This window comes from Lucilia sericata, unplaced genomic scaffold (genome assembly GCF_015586225.1).
Source record: "Lucilia sericata isolate MDLA Ls3-8-SP2 unplaced genomic scaffold, ASM1558622v1 Contig001792F_arrow, whole genome shotgun sequence".
In the NCBI taxonomy this organism is placed as follows: Eukaryota; Metazoa; Arthropoda; class Insecta; order Diptera; family Calliphoridae; genus Lucilia; species Lucilia sericata.
The window spans coordinates 32,237-47,846 of NW_023995691.1; the positions used below are offsets into that span (position 1 = coordinate 32,237).

Consider the following 15,610-nt stretch of genomic DNA (forward strand, 5'->3'; position numbering starts at 1 on the left):
CAATTTAAAATTATAACAAAATTCTTTGATAAATTTGAATTTTAAGCAAAATTTACACGGGTACCCGCTTGTTGTTCCTATAATTCGTTACATTTTTAAAAAAATTTTATCTTTCGATTAATTTGTTTAAAAGAAAAGTAACCGTTTTTTCGAAACTAATGATTACTTTAAAAAAAAACCTTCAAATTATGTTTCTAGGAAAATTTTACTTACCTTGCCACCAAACTCTATAAGATTGGCCAAATTCTGCAAACACTTGGCCACCATAATCAACGAACGTGTGGCCGCAGTGGGCGGTGTTTCACTAACCAAACCAAATTGTCGGGGATTGAGTAGAGACGGACAGAGAAGACGCAGGAAAATGAAGCCCGAGACTACACGAGTCCTTACCAAACGTTCCGTGGGCCATTTAGCCACCACGGCTTTTTGCAAACAATTGCAAATGAAACGCACCGAACGAGGACAGGCCTCGGGTGAGGTGAATATCGAATGGGTAACCAAATCGAGAATTTGTAAAAGGAACTCAGCATTGGAGCAGGCATCATCGTTAACATCCATTTTGGTGGGATTCAATTCAGCCGACTGTTTGCTATCCATAATGCGTTGTATGGTCTCGGAGACGGCGGCCTGCAGGAAACCAGTGCATTCGGTGCGCATATAGAGGTCCATGAGGGTAGTGGCCAAACTGGCGCCTCTGAAGAGAGTAGTGGTTTCATTTTCTCGTGCTATCTCGGCTTGGCAGAGGACACGTATCAATTCGGTTTCACGTTTTTCATGGCGGAAAACACGCAGTAAAGCGGTGGCCAAGGGGACTCTATCATTGTGACATAGTTCCGCCAAAGCCTTGACCGCATAGAGTTCGGGTTCGAGCAGCAGTTGCTGCAGAGGACTGTATTCTTCACAGGGCATAATGAGATCATCTAGATAACGCATACGCAAACGTAGAGAGCCCCATTCACCCATGGGAGTCATGCCGGTGAGTTGATACCATTCTTCGGTTTCTTGGCCATTTTTCAAGCTGGCTAGTTCTATGGTGAGTTCGGCTACCTCGCTATCCTTGCCACGTTTACCGCGTGAGATGAGGGTAATGGTTAGGGACACCACATCTGGGGGAACATCACTATAAAGGAAAGAATAACGAAATTAAGAGAAAGTTGTGTTATTTTTCTTATAAAAAATACTCACTCCAACACAAATTCCTCCTCCCAAACTGGATCGGGAGCAATTTTAACTTTTGTTTTGCCCACTTTAACTTGATTCAGGGAAATACTACAATAGGGATGTGGCACTAATTTAAATGGCAGTCTATGAGCTTCTAATATATGTAAATTCAAGCAACGCAACTCCCTTAGCCTTGGCACCTTCTTCTGGGCCTTACTCAGTTGTGAAACACACTGAGCCTTTAAGGCATTTATCCACTCAACATAACTCTCTTGACTAGGAGCACACAAATAGGTGACTGTGGCCAAACAGGGCAAAGCTCTTTCAACAATTTGAAAACAGTAAGGACGCTCCCACAAGGAATCGTGACACTGATAGAGATAAGCACAGGAGAGATCGATGAGTCCCTTGGGTTTAGTCTTTTTAGGATTGTCATAGAAGCAGAGATGTGTCTCTGAACCCTCGCTAATAAGAGCGAAATACAACTGTTTCCATTTGGCGGTTTTGTCCGACTTCTTATACAAGTGACCATGATGTTTAATGCCCTTGATTTTCTTTAAACCAATTTGGTCGCGGCATTCGCGTAAAGTGGCATAAATTTTTTCAGCTGCCTTTTCCACTACATACTGTTGATTGAATTCTGGCTGGGAGCCATTAACCACAGGATGACTGAGACAATGACCTTCAACAATTTGCTCTTTGCGATAACGGTTTATGACAGCATCCAAGCACTCAAAAGTACGTCCTCCCATTAGATAACGTACGCCCTTTTTCTCTATACGAAAACGTTGTATCTGATTGTTAATGTGAAAGAAAAGCGAGTAATCACCGGGTGAATTATCACTAGGACGTACTAGAAAACTACCAGGACCAGCTTTAAAGGGAAACAATAACAAAATTAATAGAAATTAAGTAAATTTCTTCACAAAACTCACCCTTAACCAACATATCAACGGCTTCATTTTTCGTACAATTCGGATGAAACCAGGGGAAGACAGTGTTGGGATCTATGGCCGGATCTAAATCATCTACCAGCTCTCTAAAGATCATACCCTGTTCACCGGTGCGGTGAGCCGTTACCCACAACCAGCCATCACCCATATCATTGTGTACAAAGAAAATATCGCCCTTTTGAAAACTCAATTCATCGGTATCGGGCATTTTGGTATAGGGTAAAATAGCCACCACCCGTTTCTTATCATTGACCGGTTCGGGTGGTGGTACTGGAAAAACTAAACGTTCACGTTTCAAGAGATCACTGCAGGAAGTGTAATAGCCCACCAAATCGCTAAGCGATATAAATTGGCGGCCACCAATATAGAAATCACCACAAACGGCAGTAATGCTAGAGGAGAGAAGCAAATTATTGAAAAGAGATCTTTAGCAAATAGCAAAAAAAAAAAAAAAACTTACCGAAAATGATTAATGCCTGTGCGGCCCAAATAGCTGAGAACATAAGAACCCGGTTTGCGATCACTTTCACGAACTGAAAATAAACGAAATCAACAAAATAAATACAAAAATTAGTAAGAAAATTAAAAAAAATATAACAAATAAACATTAAAAATCTTCTCATTCTATTAAAACTAACAAATCTCTTCTATTTTTATGAAAATTTAAGAAAAATTCACAAAATCTCTTAATATTTGACTTTAAACCCCTTTATTTTTAAAAAATAACAACAAATATCCTTTAAAAACCGGCTTAACTTACAAAAAATTAAAAATTTTCATAAAAATACTCAAAAAATCTTTCAAAATCTTCTCAATTTTCCCTAAAACTTTAATAAATTCAACAAAATCTCCTTAGAAAGTAGTTTTAACGCCTAACGCTGACATTGTATTTTGCTATTGTTTACATTTTGAAGGAAAACAAAAGTGAAAAAAATGCAAACAAATTTGTATAAATTAGCTAAAAACTTAAAAGAAATTATTTATTTTAGTTAAAGTTAGTAATAAATTATTAAAAACAACAATAACAGTGTTTGTTTTGCTCAATTATAACATTTTGCTAGTGTCCTTCCTGCCCTCTATCTCTCTTTGTTATGAGAAAGAGTTTTTATATGAAATTTTTTGTCCAAATTGTTAAAAATATATAAATTAATTAAAAATTTTAACTAACTACTTTAGTTTTGTCAAAATATTTGTTAATTTATTAAAAAAAATTAATAAGAAGTTTCTTTACTTAGTTAAATCGTGTTTGTTTTGCTTTTTGATGTTCGTGTGTTTGTTCTGTTTATTTACATTTTGTATGAAAGAGATTTTTTTGGTAATTTGGTGGCAAATTAGTTTAAAATGGTTAAAGTTGTTAAAATTTTTAAAGAAATGATCAATTTTTGTTAAATTATTTGATAATTTAGTAAAAATATTAAGAAATTAGTTAAAAAAGGCAAATTCTTCTTTGTTTAGCTTTTTCATGTTTGTGTGATTGTGTGTTGGTCTCTCTTTATTTACATTTTGTATGAGAGAGATTTGTGGGATAAATTGTTGGGAAATTAGTAAAATATTGATAAAAATTTAAAAGGAATTAATAATTTTGATTAAAATATTTAATTATTGATTAAAAAAATATCCATTAAGTTGTTGTATTTTGCAAAATTGTGTTTGTTTTGCTTTTTGACGTTCTGAGAGATTTTTTTCCGCGAACTTTAAAGGAAATTAACAATTTTAGTTAATGTTTTTCAATAATTTATTAAAAAATATTAAGAAATTTGGTTACTAGGCAATATCCGCGGCAACATAGGAATTTTTGTCGATAGTCAAGCGGTACTTCTCTCACTAAATTCTTATACTACCACTTCCCTATCAGTCAGACAATGCAAGAAGGATCTGTCAAGGCTGGGTTGCTTGTCTGACATTACCCTTGTTTGGGGTCCCTGTGCATAGTGACTATTATTGAAATGAACAGGTCGATGATCTTGCCAAAACGTGATCTGCTCTGAATATATCCAACACCGTTTTAGTAGAAACTCCGTTAGGTTTTATCAAGAGCATTATCGTCTGATACTTTCTTCAGGGAAAATAGGGGGCATGTTGTTGTGGTCCTCCTTCAATGAGAAACGCACAAGACACCGTATAAACGAAGTAATCGGATAAATCGAGGTTGATAGCCGTAATAACTGGACACTGGGTGCTAGTCAGTCATGCAAGTCGTCTTGGGCTCCGCCCTTCAATGAACAGTGTCGCAGTTGCAAAGATAGGAAAAAGGAAGCAACAGTCTTCCATCTTCTCTGCGAATGCTCTGCTCTAGCTGTTAAGAGAAAACGCTTTCTTGGCAGTTACTTCATATCTAACCTTCGTGAGATAAGCTTAATAAAGTCCTGAGATTTCTCACGGCTACAGGCAGGATCTAACACTCTATAATACTAAATCTGACGAGAAGAGCGGTCTGTTCAAAACGAAGTATCTTCGACTCTACTTGACTGATCGCACGCAGTGAACTACCACGTTAGGCAACGTTTCGGCTTTTTTGGGTCTTCCTTAATTTCTATGTTGTAATTCTTTAAGAGATAGACTTTCAACTAGAAAATTTAGCTAAAAACTTTATAAAACTAAATAAATTTTGTAAAATATTAAAGCAATTTATTTATATTAATTAAAAAAATAATAAATATATTGAAAGAATCTAAGGAAATGGTTCATTTAACAATGTTTTTACATTTCACTCAGTTGTGGAGACAAATCTGCTTTTTTCTCAAATTAACACTCTCTTTGTCACAATTAACCATAAAAATATGGAATTTTAAAGATTTTGTTTTCAAATACTCAACAATTTTCTACAAATTACTAATATTTTGCTTAATTATGAAAAATAAAAGAAAAACAAAAAAAGAACATTAATAAACTTACCCAAATAACTTCCCAATTTACTGCTGCCGCGCAAACGTGATTCAGCTGAATAGCGATCAAGACGTCCATGATACCATTCACTTTCTGGTGGTGCTATAATGGCAGGTCGTTCGCCTAAAAAGTTTTGTAATTGTTGTACATTTCCAGGAAACCATATGAAGATTTTCACACAAAACATAAACAATATAGGAAAACGCCAAGCATGATGATGAAATTTTTGTAGAAAATATAAAAATCCATAAAACAGCACAAAGTAGAGAAGGGAAGCAATTATTATGGTGATTGTAAAAATCATTGTCATATTAAAAACTATAAATTAATAATAATATAGACTTAAATAATGTTTGTTATTAGTAATTTTCTTAATAAATAAAGAAAATATTGCAAAAAAAAGTAACAATAGTCATTTAATATATGTGTTTTTTTTGCACAAATTCCTTTTAAAGAATTGTTTAAAAAAAAGTATGAAGAAACCCCAAAACGAAAAGAATTTAAATGCTAAATTTGGCAATAGCTGTGGTTACAAATGATTCATTTGTATATAGTAAAGACCATTTAACCCTTAAACGAGCTTTTAAACAAATAACACCTTAAAAAGTTTAGTTTTCTAAAATAAACTTAGTTCCATCTGAATTTTTTTCTTTTACAGCATTTAATAACATTTTACTTAGTTAAACAATGTAAATTTTCATTAATTTAAAGCTTATTTAATAGAAAATTATTTACTTTCTTTAATTTATTAAAAAAATTCTCAAAAATCTTTAATTTCTTAAGAAAAGTGTAATAAAACTAAAAGGAAACTCTTCATAGAGTAGTTCTGTCGCCTTACGTTAACAGTGTGTTTGACGTTTGTTTACCTTTTATAGAGACAAAGTAAAGTGAAAGATTTTTGTTGCAATTTTTCAACAAAATTTATAAAAATTATTAAAATAAATAACAAGAAATTATAAAATTTATTTAAAAAATTAATAAATTAAAAAATGTCATGAAATTTCTTTAATTTTCTTTAATTAGTGACTTCTTTTAGTCTTTCAACATTGCTCTTGGTTTTTGTTGTGATTTTTTCGTTTATAATTGTTAAATTTATTTAAATTATGGAATTGTTTAAAATAAATTATATTTTTTTTAAGCAAATTATAAAAAAACTTTAAACAATTTAATTTATTTAGCAAATTTAATTGTTTGTGTTTTATTAGGACGTTTAGTCTGCTGCTCTCTTTCTTTATGTTTTTCACAAAAGAAATTTTTACAATTTTTGTATATAATTAAATAAATTAATAAAAAAATTTAACAAAATTATAAAATTTAGTTAAAATATTTATAAATTTATTAAAAAATATTAAAGAAATCTTTTTAATAACAAAAATTGTATCCTGTTTTCTTTTTGTTGTGTTGCTCTTACTCTCTTTGTTTATTTTTATATAAAAAATTTATGTACAATAGTTTAAAATCAACAAAATTAATAAACATTTTAAATAAAATTAAGTTTTTTTAATGGAAATATTATAATTTATTAAAAAATATTAAAGAAATTTAAGTATTTAACTAATTTGTTTTTAGCTGTTTTTTTCTGTTGACAAATTTGCTTGCTCTTTGTTTACATTTTATACTGCCAGGACTGGGTGTGTCAATATATAGCGTTTTTTTTAACTAATACAACGATTTTTTAAAGCTAAACAAGCTGTTATAAGAAATAACGCTAAAAAACACAACTTTTTAAAGAAAAATTGCCAAAAACAAAGAATATTACCAAGAAAACTATCCAGAAAAGAAAATTAATTACTAATTGGAATAATAAAACAATTTTTTTATAATTTTTAATAAATTTATTAATATTTTAACAAATTTTGTCCTAAAAAAAACATTCGCTTTACTTTACCTTTCAAAAGGTAAACAAATACAAAACGTATTTCAAACGTTAGGCCATAAAACTGCATTTTAAGCTGAATTTAGTAAATTTTATAAAGTTTTCTAAACAAATTAAACATTTTAAAGAAATTTAATAACTTTTATTTAATAAATAAATCAAAATTAATAAGATTAAGATTTATTTAAGTAATTTAATATACAAAACCATTTATAGATTTACCAAATTTTCGCTCAGTTATATCAGAAATAATATAAATTTCTCTTTTATTTTATAAAACTTTAACACTCTTCCTGCTTGGTTCTAACGGTTAATGTGTTTTTGTCTATAAATTGCTTAACTTGTTTAGTTTATTGCCATTTATTATAAGAATATTGCCAATTTGTTAACAATTATTATTTAAAATTTTCACCACTTTCTTATAAAAACAAAAGTATTAAAAAACATAATACACCTGTGTGTTATAGTTTTTGATGGGGCTTTTGTGTTCTTAACAAATGCCCATTGTCTTTTATGTTTAGTTTTTTTTTTTTTAACAAAGAACCAAAATTATGGTTTGTTTTAAATTTTGTTTAGACTTATAAAGATTTATTTGCATTTATAATAAAAAGAATTTTGTTCTTTACTTCCCTTTCATTTTTTTTCATTCAAACTTACGCACAAAATGTTTAAAATTTCGATTTTATTTCTTTTTAATTTTTTTGCTTTAAAAGGCTTTTGGGTTTTTAGTTTTTGGTCATAACTAAATAAAGTTAAGGAATGTCCAATTATTTTTATATTTTTGGCAAACAAATTAAAATAAAAGTTTTAAAGCAGCAGCTGCGTATTGTGAAGTTACATGAGTCGCTTTAAATTAGTCACAAGTTAAAAAAGTAGATAGTTTTCTAAAGAAAACTTAGAAAAAATATTAAAAATTTAAAGAAAATCAGTATTAATGCCTTTATAATGGATTATAACATATAATAATCCGTAACAATGACATTATAATGCATTATTATACGTTATATTGCCATTATAATAGATTATAATTTATTATAATGTCAATTTAATGCATTATAATATATTATGAAGTTATTATAATACGTTATAATCCATTATAATGGATGTTATAACGTCATTATAATGGAAAATAATCCGTTATAATTCCATTCTAATAGTTTATAACATCTTATAAGTCCATTATAATTTATTATAAAAAATTATAATGCCGTTATAATGGATTATAATATGTTATAATGCCATTATAATGGAAAATAATAAGTTATAATACCATTATAATGGCTTATAATAAATTATAATGACATTATAATGGATTATAATAAGTTATAATGACATTATAATGAATTATAATATATTACAATGCCATTTTAATGGATTATAATACGTTATAATACGTCATAATGGTATTATAATGGATTATAATATGTTAAAATGCCGAATTAGTGGATTATAACATGTTATAACGCCATTGTAATGGAAAATAATACATTATAATGGATTATAATAAGTTATAACGCCATTATAATGGATTATAATATATTATAATGCGTTATAAAACGTTATACTACGACTACAATTAATTATAAAGCTACAATAATGAAAAATTTTAGTTTATAATTATATTATTACGCATAATTTTGCCAAAAACTGTTTATATTTAAAGAAAAGATTATTTTCTCAGGAAAATTCTTAAAAAATGTTTTCTACAATAAATAATACTTGAAGCAAATCATTACAATTAAATTTTTATTAATATTAATTTTCAAATAATAAATAATTACTATATTTTTAATAATTTACTAATGAACATGTCTTTTACATGCTTAATAAACTTGCAGCATGTAAAGGTCGATTGCTTTCAAATATTGTTGTTGTTTCAAACACACACACTCTCTCTAACATACTACATAAACCCCTATTAACCGTTATAAACATGTTTATAAACACGAAGTAGCAGTAATAATAATAATAATATAATACAGGAAATGAATAGGAATTTTTTGTTGTTTTTGTAAAGCAACAGTAAAATTAAAGGAAATTTGTGTTATTGTTTGTTGAATACTCACTACAAATATATTGCATTTTAATAACATAATTGATAATTGCATCAACATTATCGAAATCAACAATCATGCTACCAATATCATCTGAAATACTAATACTACGACGACGATTACAACTACCGCCATCATTATTGTTATAATGTTCATTTATCACATTATTATTATTGTTGTTGTTGTTTTTATTGTAATTATTTAGATGTTGCTGGGGATTTAAACTACTGCGACGACATGTTGCTGGTTTTGCTATTGAATCCATTAAATAGGATCTTGATGATGTCGATAATAAAGATGATGTTGTTGATGACAATGATGATGTTGTTGTTGATGATGATGATTTGTTTGAACATTCCGATGTGTTCGATAATGATTTAAAACTATGTAATGACATTTTTTTCTAATGTATTTGATAAACATTTAAAAACACGATTGGAAAGAAACACTTTTATTTTTCAATTTATTAGCAATTTAAAAGCCATTTAATTCATTAGTTTGTAATTTCTATAAATTAATTGATTTATACATTTGTAAAACACAGAAAAATATTGTGTAATTTAATTGTTTATTTATTCATATTTATGGAATTTCTTTAAATATTCTTTCAAATTTTAAACAAAATTATATGGCTTACATTACAATGCATTATAGTGGTTTCTAATACATTATAATGAATTATTATACGTTATAATGAATAATAATAAGTTATAAATTCGTTATAATGCTATTATAATGAGTTATAATACATTATAATGTATTATAATATGTTATAATGGCATTATAATGTATTGTTATACGTCATAATGAATTATAATTCGTTATAATGTCATTATAATGAGTTATAAAACATTATAATGATATAATAATGAATTATATACGTTATAATGTATAATAATAAGTTATAATACATTATAATGCATCATTATGTCATTATAATGGGTAATAAAACATTATAATGAATTATAATACGTTATAATTACATTATAATGAATTATAATACGTTATAATGGCATTATAATGAATAATAATAAATTACAATGCCATTATAATGGGTAATAATACAATATAATGAATTGTAACACGTTATAATGACATTATAATGAATAATAATTAGTTATAATGTCGTTATAATGGATTATAATACATTATAATGAATTATAATACGTTATTATGTCATTATAATGAATAATAATAAATTACAATGCCGTTATAATGGATTATAATACATTATAATGCATCATTACGCCATTATAATGAGTAATAATACGTTATAAAGGCATTATAAGGAATTATAATACGTTGTAATGGCATTATAATGGGTTATAATATATTATAATGGGTTATAATACGTTATAGTGTCATTATAATGTGTAATAATACGTTACAATGACATTATAATGAATTATAATACGTCATAATGCTATTATAATACAAAATTTTGAAAATTTTAAACAAAACTTTAAAAAACTTTCTCAAAATTCTTTAGTTTTAGCACTTTTTATAAAAATTCTTAGAAATTTTATTGATTTTTTTAAAGTATTAAAATTTTAAACACAACTCAAACTTAATTTAAAAAAATTTCTTAACTTGTTTGATTTTTATAACAAAAAGTTTAACAATTTAAATAATATTTTAAAAAATTCCATAAATATTTTAAAATTTTCACATGTTTTTAATAAATTTAGAATTTTTTTTTTTTTAATTTTAAACAAAATTCAAAACTATTTCATAATAAATTGAAATTTTTTTTAAAATTTTTGAAATTTTTCTTTTTAATTTTATTATTTTAGAACTTTTTCTTGTAATTATGTATCTTTAAATTATTAGTTTTTTACACTTTTTCTTAATATTTTTCTTCTTTTTAATTATACTTAATATTTTTCTTCTAAATTTATTAAAATTCTTTTAAATTTTATTTTATTTTTTTGTAGTTTTTCTAATAATTTTCTATAATTTATTACTTTTTTTCCACGTTTTTCTTTAATATTTCCTTTTTTTATAAAACATGCACTTTAAATTTCTTTAAACACATTCATATTTCCTTTTTTGTTGACAACACTTTCATTTAATTGTTAATTTTCTAATAAAACTTTGAAATTTATTAAGTTTTTTCTAAACTTTTAACACTCGTGTTTAGAGTTAGTGTGTATGCGCGCGCAATCACCACAACTTTATTAATAATAATAAAAAAATAAATAAAATAGAAAATTATAAATTTAAAATGCAACAAATAAAATAAACGCCAAAAAACACACTCTCTTCTTCATGAATAAAAACAATGGGAAACGTTAAAACACACTCGCACACAGCGAACAAATTTATAAACAGAGAATCAGAAGAAAAAAAAGTAATAAAAAGAGCGAGAGAATTAATGAAGAGATGCCAGACGGTTGGAAAAACAAATTTACTAACATAAAGGGAGATATTATGGATTTTTTTAAGGGAACCAGAAAAGAAATGTAGATTTTTAGAAAATTTCAAAGAAATTGTTCTATTTTCAAAAATTTTACTGCAACAATTGAATTAACCTCTAACTGACTGGCCACTCTACTTTATTACTCATGTACAAAAATCACAACATATATGGCATCTCTAATTATCACTATTTACTTCACAGTGAGACATTTCAACAAAAAGTACCGCTATTTAGCAATACAAAGTGTAAAAGAAAAGAGAGACAGATGACAATAGGGAGAGCGATAGAGAGGAAAGTTTGCCTGTGGGAGGGAATAAAAAGTAAATTTTCTTTTAAAAAAATAGAAAAAAAAAACAACTACATTTATTTCCCTATAAATACAATAACAATAATATGAAAAATAATGATAACACCAAACAATACAAGAACAAATGCAACAGAAAAAACAATAATAATAAACAAATCTCGCCAGTACCAGTATAAGTACAAGAACAAAAACTATAAATAATTAAAGAAAAAAAAAAAAAAACATTGAACACATTTGTAGAAAGAAAAGTTGTTGATAATATTTAAATAATAATAATCAACATCACACAATATTTTTACATATGGACAACAACAATAAGAAGAAAAATGTAATAAAAAACCTTACAAGAGGGCAAGCAACTCGAAAATGTAATGGACCGTTCAGTTCAACTAGCTGGTCAAATATAAGACTGACAGACACAGTAAGAAGGACAGACGAGACAGACAGATAAATGGGTAAATATAATGAAAATAGTGTGATGAGGTTATTATTATATTTTTTAATAAAATGTTAACTAAAACAGGAATTTTAAAGAAATTGTTTTTTTTTTTATCGAAAATTGGAATTCTTTGTTGAAAGACTAGAATTTTGGTTGTTTTTTGTTTTAAACACTCTTTAAAGATAATAACAATTATAAAGCTATTATAAATGATTATATTACAATATAATGCCTTTATAAAGGTTTATAATTCATTATAATAACATTTTAAAGGATTATAATACATTATAATGCCATTAAAATGAATTATAATACATTATAATGATATTTTCAAGGTTTATAATGCTTTATAAGACCATTATAATGAGTTATATTACATTATAATTATATTCTTATATTATAATGGATTATTATACATTATAATATAAAAATATCATTATAATTGATTATAGAAGATTATAATGTCATTATAATGTATTATAAAACTTTAAATTGTTTTTATAATTGGTAATAATAAATTATAATATTATTATAATTAATTTGGATAATAATACATTATAATGTCATTATAATAGGGTATTGAACATTATAATATCAATATAATTAATTATAAAAAATCATAATACTATTATAATGAGTAATAATACATTATAATGCCAAAATAATGTATGATAACACATTATAATGATATTATGAGTAATAATACATTATAGTACCATTATAATTGTTTATTAAGCATTATAATGTCATTATTATAGGTTATTATCCTTTATAATGCCAATATAATGGATTGCACAATATTATAATGGTATTATAATAGGTAATAATACATTATAATACCATTATAATGGATTATAAATCAGTATAACGTCATTATAATGGGTTACTATTTAATATAATGCCAATATAATGGATCGTACAACATTATAAAGTCATTATAATGGGTAATAATACTTTATAATCGTTTATAAACCATTATAATGCTAACTATGGGTTAGTATCCATTATAATGTCAGTATAATGGATTGTACAGCATCATAATGGTATTATAATAGGTAATAATACATTATAATAGCTTATAAAACATTATAACGGCATTAAATGGGTTATTATTTAATATAATGGTATTGTAATGGATAATAATACATTATAATACTATTATAATCGTTTATAAAACATTATAACGCCATTATAATGGGTTATTATTTAATATAATGCCAATATAATCGATTATGCAACATTATAATAATATTATAATGGGTAATAATACATTATAATGCCATTACAATCGTTTAAAAAGCATTATAATGGGTTATTATTAATTACAATGCCAATATAATGGATTATAACACATTATAATGCCATTATAATGGATCATACAACATCATAAAGATATTCTAATGGGTAATGACCCATTATAATATCATTATAATAGTTTAAAAAGCATTATAATGCCATTATAATGGATAATTATATATTATAATAACGGTATAATGGCTTCTATAAAATTACAAGAAATTATATTGTGTAATAATATATTATAATGAATAAAAATATATTATAAAACCTTTAAAATGGTTTATAGCACATTATAATGCCGTTATAATACCATTATAATACGTTATAATACCATTCTAATGGACTTTAATCAACTATAATGCCACTATAGGTTATTTAAAACATTATAATGCCATTATAACCTATTGTAACCTATTATAACCTTATAATTTATTTAAAATTTATTTTATTCTAAGAAAAATATTTAACTCCTTAATTTCCTCTATCAGCTTTTCCTGCATTTGTTTCCAAAGAAATCCAACCCATTTCTGTTTAAATACATTTTACTTAAAATTCAATTTAAATATAAAAAATTACTTTTATTTGTTTATAAGTTTTGCTTTTTTTCCTAGAATATACAATAAATTTCAATTTAAAATAAATTTTGTGCTTAAAAAACACAACTTGTGACCTGTTGGTCAATAATTTAAAACTGACATATTTTTTTGTTTAGAAAGAAACCAAAATTTTCTTTAATATAAACATTTAAATTTTTCAACACATTTTAAATAAAAAGAAAAGATAAAGTGTAGGAGACACACACAGACTAGAAAGGGTCATTAACTTTATATTAGATTTAAAATAAACAAAAAAAAAAAAAATCGGAAATTTAAAATGATTTAAAGGCTCATTATTTTAATTTTATGATTACAATTTATTTAATTTTCTTTATAATTGAAATTAAAAAAAGAAAACATGAAAATAATTTTAATTTATTAACAGTTAATTGTTTTTATTTAAAATTTTAATGAAACGTTTTTTTTCCTTTTAATATTTTTTTTTTTTTTTGCAGCCATATTATCAATGACAATTAAGTCTTATAATGATTGTTAGCTGATTAGTAATACTTTTGAGTAATTAACATCACTATAATGAAAATAATTGCACATCATTCACTCACTCACTCCCTCAGTCAATCACTTGTTTTTTTTTTTTTGTTGTATTCATTTCATTCATTCTTTTTTAAACGTTCAGAGATTTTTGTGTTGAACGTGTCATACTTGAAATAGCAACAAAAAAGTATTTATTTATTTTATTATTTTAAATTCTGTAGACATGTTGACTACTCGTCAGATTGATTACAAAATACGGGTTCTTATTAGATAAAGACAAAAAAATCTTAATTGAAATCTTAATTTTACAAAAAAAAAAAAAATATTTTAAAAATAGAAAATTACTTTAGAAATTAGTAATTTTTAAAGAAATTTTGTTTTTTCCTTAGAATAATTTAAACGTTACTTTTAAAATCCTATAATAAGAGATTAGAACTATTTATAAAGATTTATAATATATTAAAAATGTTTGTAGGTATAATTATAATCCCATTATAATGCATTGAAATACATTTACAACCCATTATAATGGATTATAACTAATTATAAAACGCTCATAATGATTTATAAAAAATTTATTTTAGTTATAATGGTTTATAATACATTATAATACCATTATAATGGATTATAATATATTATAATGCTATTATAATACATTATAGTACATTATAATACCATAATAATAAATTTTATATAATTATAATACATTGATACCCCATTAAAATGGTTTATAACAAAATATATTTCAACAACAATGAATTAAAAGGCATTATAATGGATAATAAAGCACCATAGTACAATTATAATGTATTAAAATGTATTATAATCCAATTATAATAGTTTAGAACACATATTGTGGGGTTATAACAAATAAAATTGGATTTACAACACATCATAATAAATTATAATCCCATTATAGTACCATTATAATGGTTTATAATACATCATAATCATATTATAATGAATTATAACACGTGATAATACATTATAATAGCAGAATAAAGGATAAGAATACATATAACCCAACTAAAATGAATTTTAATACGTTATAATGTTATTAGAAGAACATTATAATTACATTATATTCCACTTTATAATATTGCAATGTCATTATAATGCATTATA

At 25.5% G+C, this 15,610-nt stretch overlaps 1 protein-coding gene across 3 annotated transcripts in view; it reads right to left on the reverse strand.

Annotated features, from left to right (window-relative positions):
• The window catches only part of LOC119612667 (ras GTPase-activating protein 1), a 28,807-nt gene that overhangs the window by 1,807 nt on the left and 11,390 nt on the right, over positions 1–15,610 (reverse strand). For 2 of the 3 annotated variants that reach the window (XM_037968501.1, XM_037968502.1), the window contains exons 3-7: positions 5,010–5,123; positions 2,575–2,647; positions 2,097–2,506; positions 1,186–2,035; positions 214–1,120 (exon numbers count right to left, since the gene is read on the reverse strand). In XM_037968501.1, coding sequence (XP_037824429.1) covers positions 214–1,120; positions 1,186–2,035; positions 2,097–2,506; positions 2,575–2,647; positions 5,010–5,123 — 2,354 coding nt within the window. Of the gene's footprint in view, positions 1–213; positions 1,121–1,185; positions 2,036–2,096; positions 2,507–2,574; positions 2,648–5,009; positions 5,124–8,942; positions 9,438–10,894; positions 11,198–15,610 lie in introns of those variants that run through there. The other variant, XM_037968500.1, reaches the window with a different exon arrangement.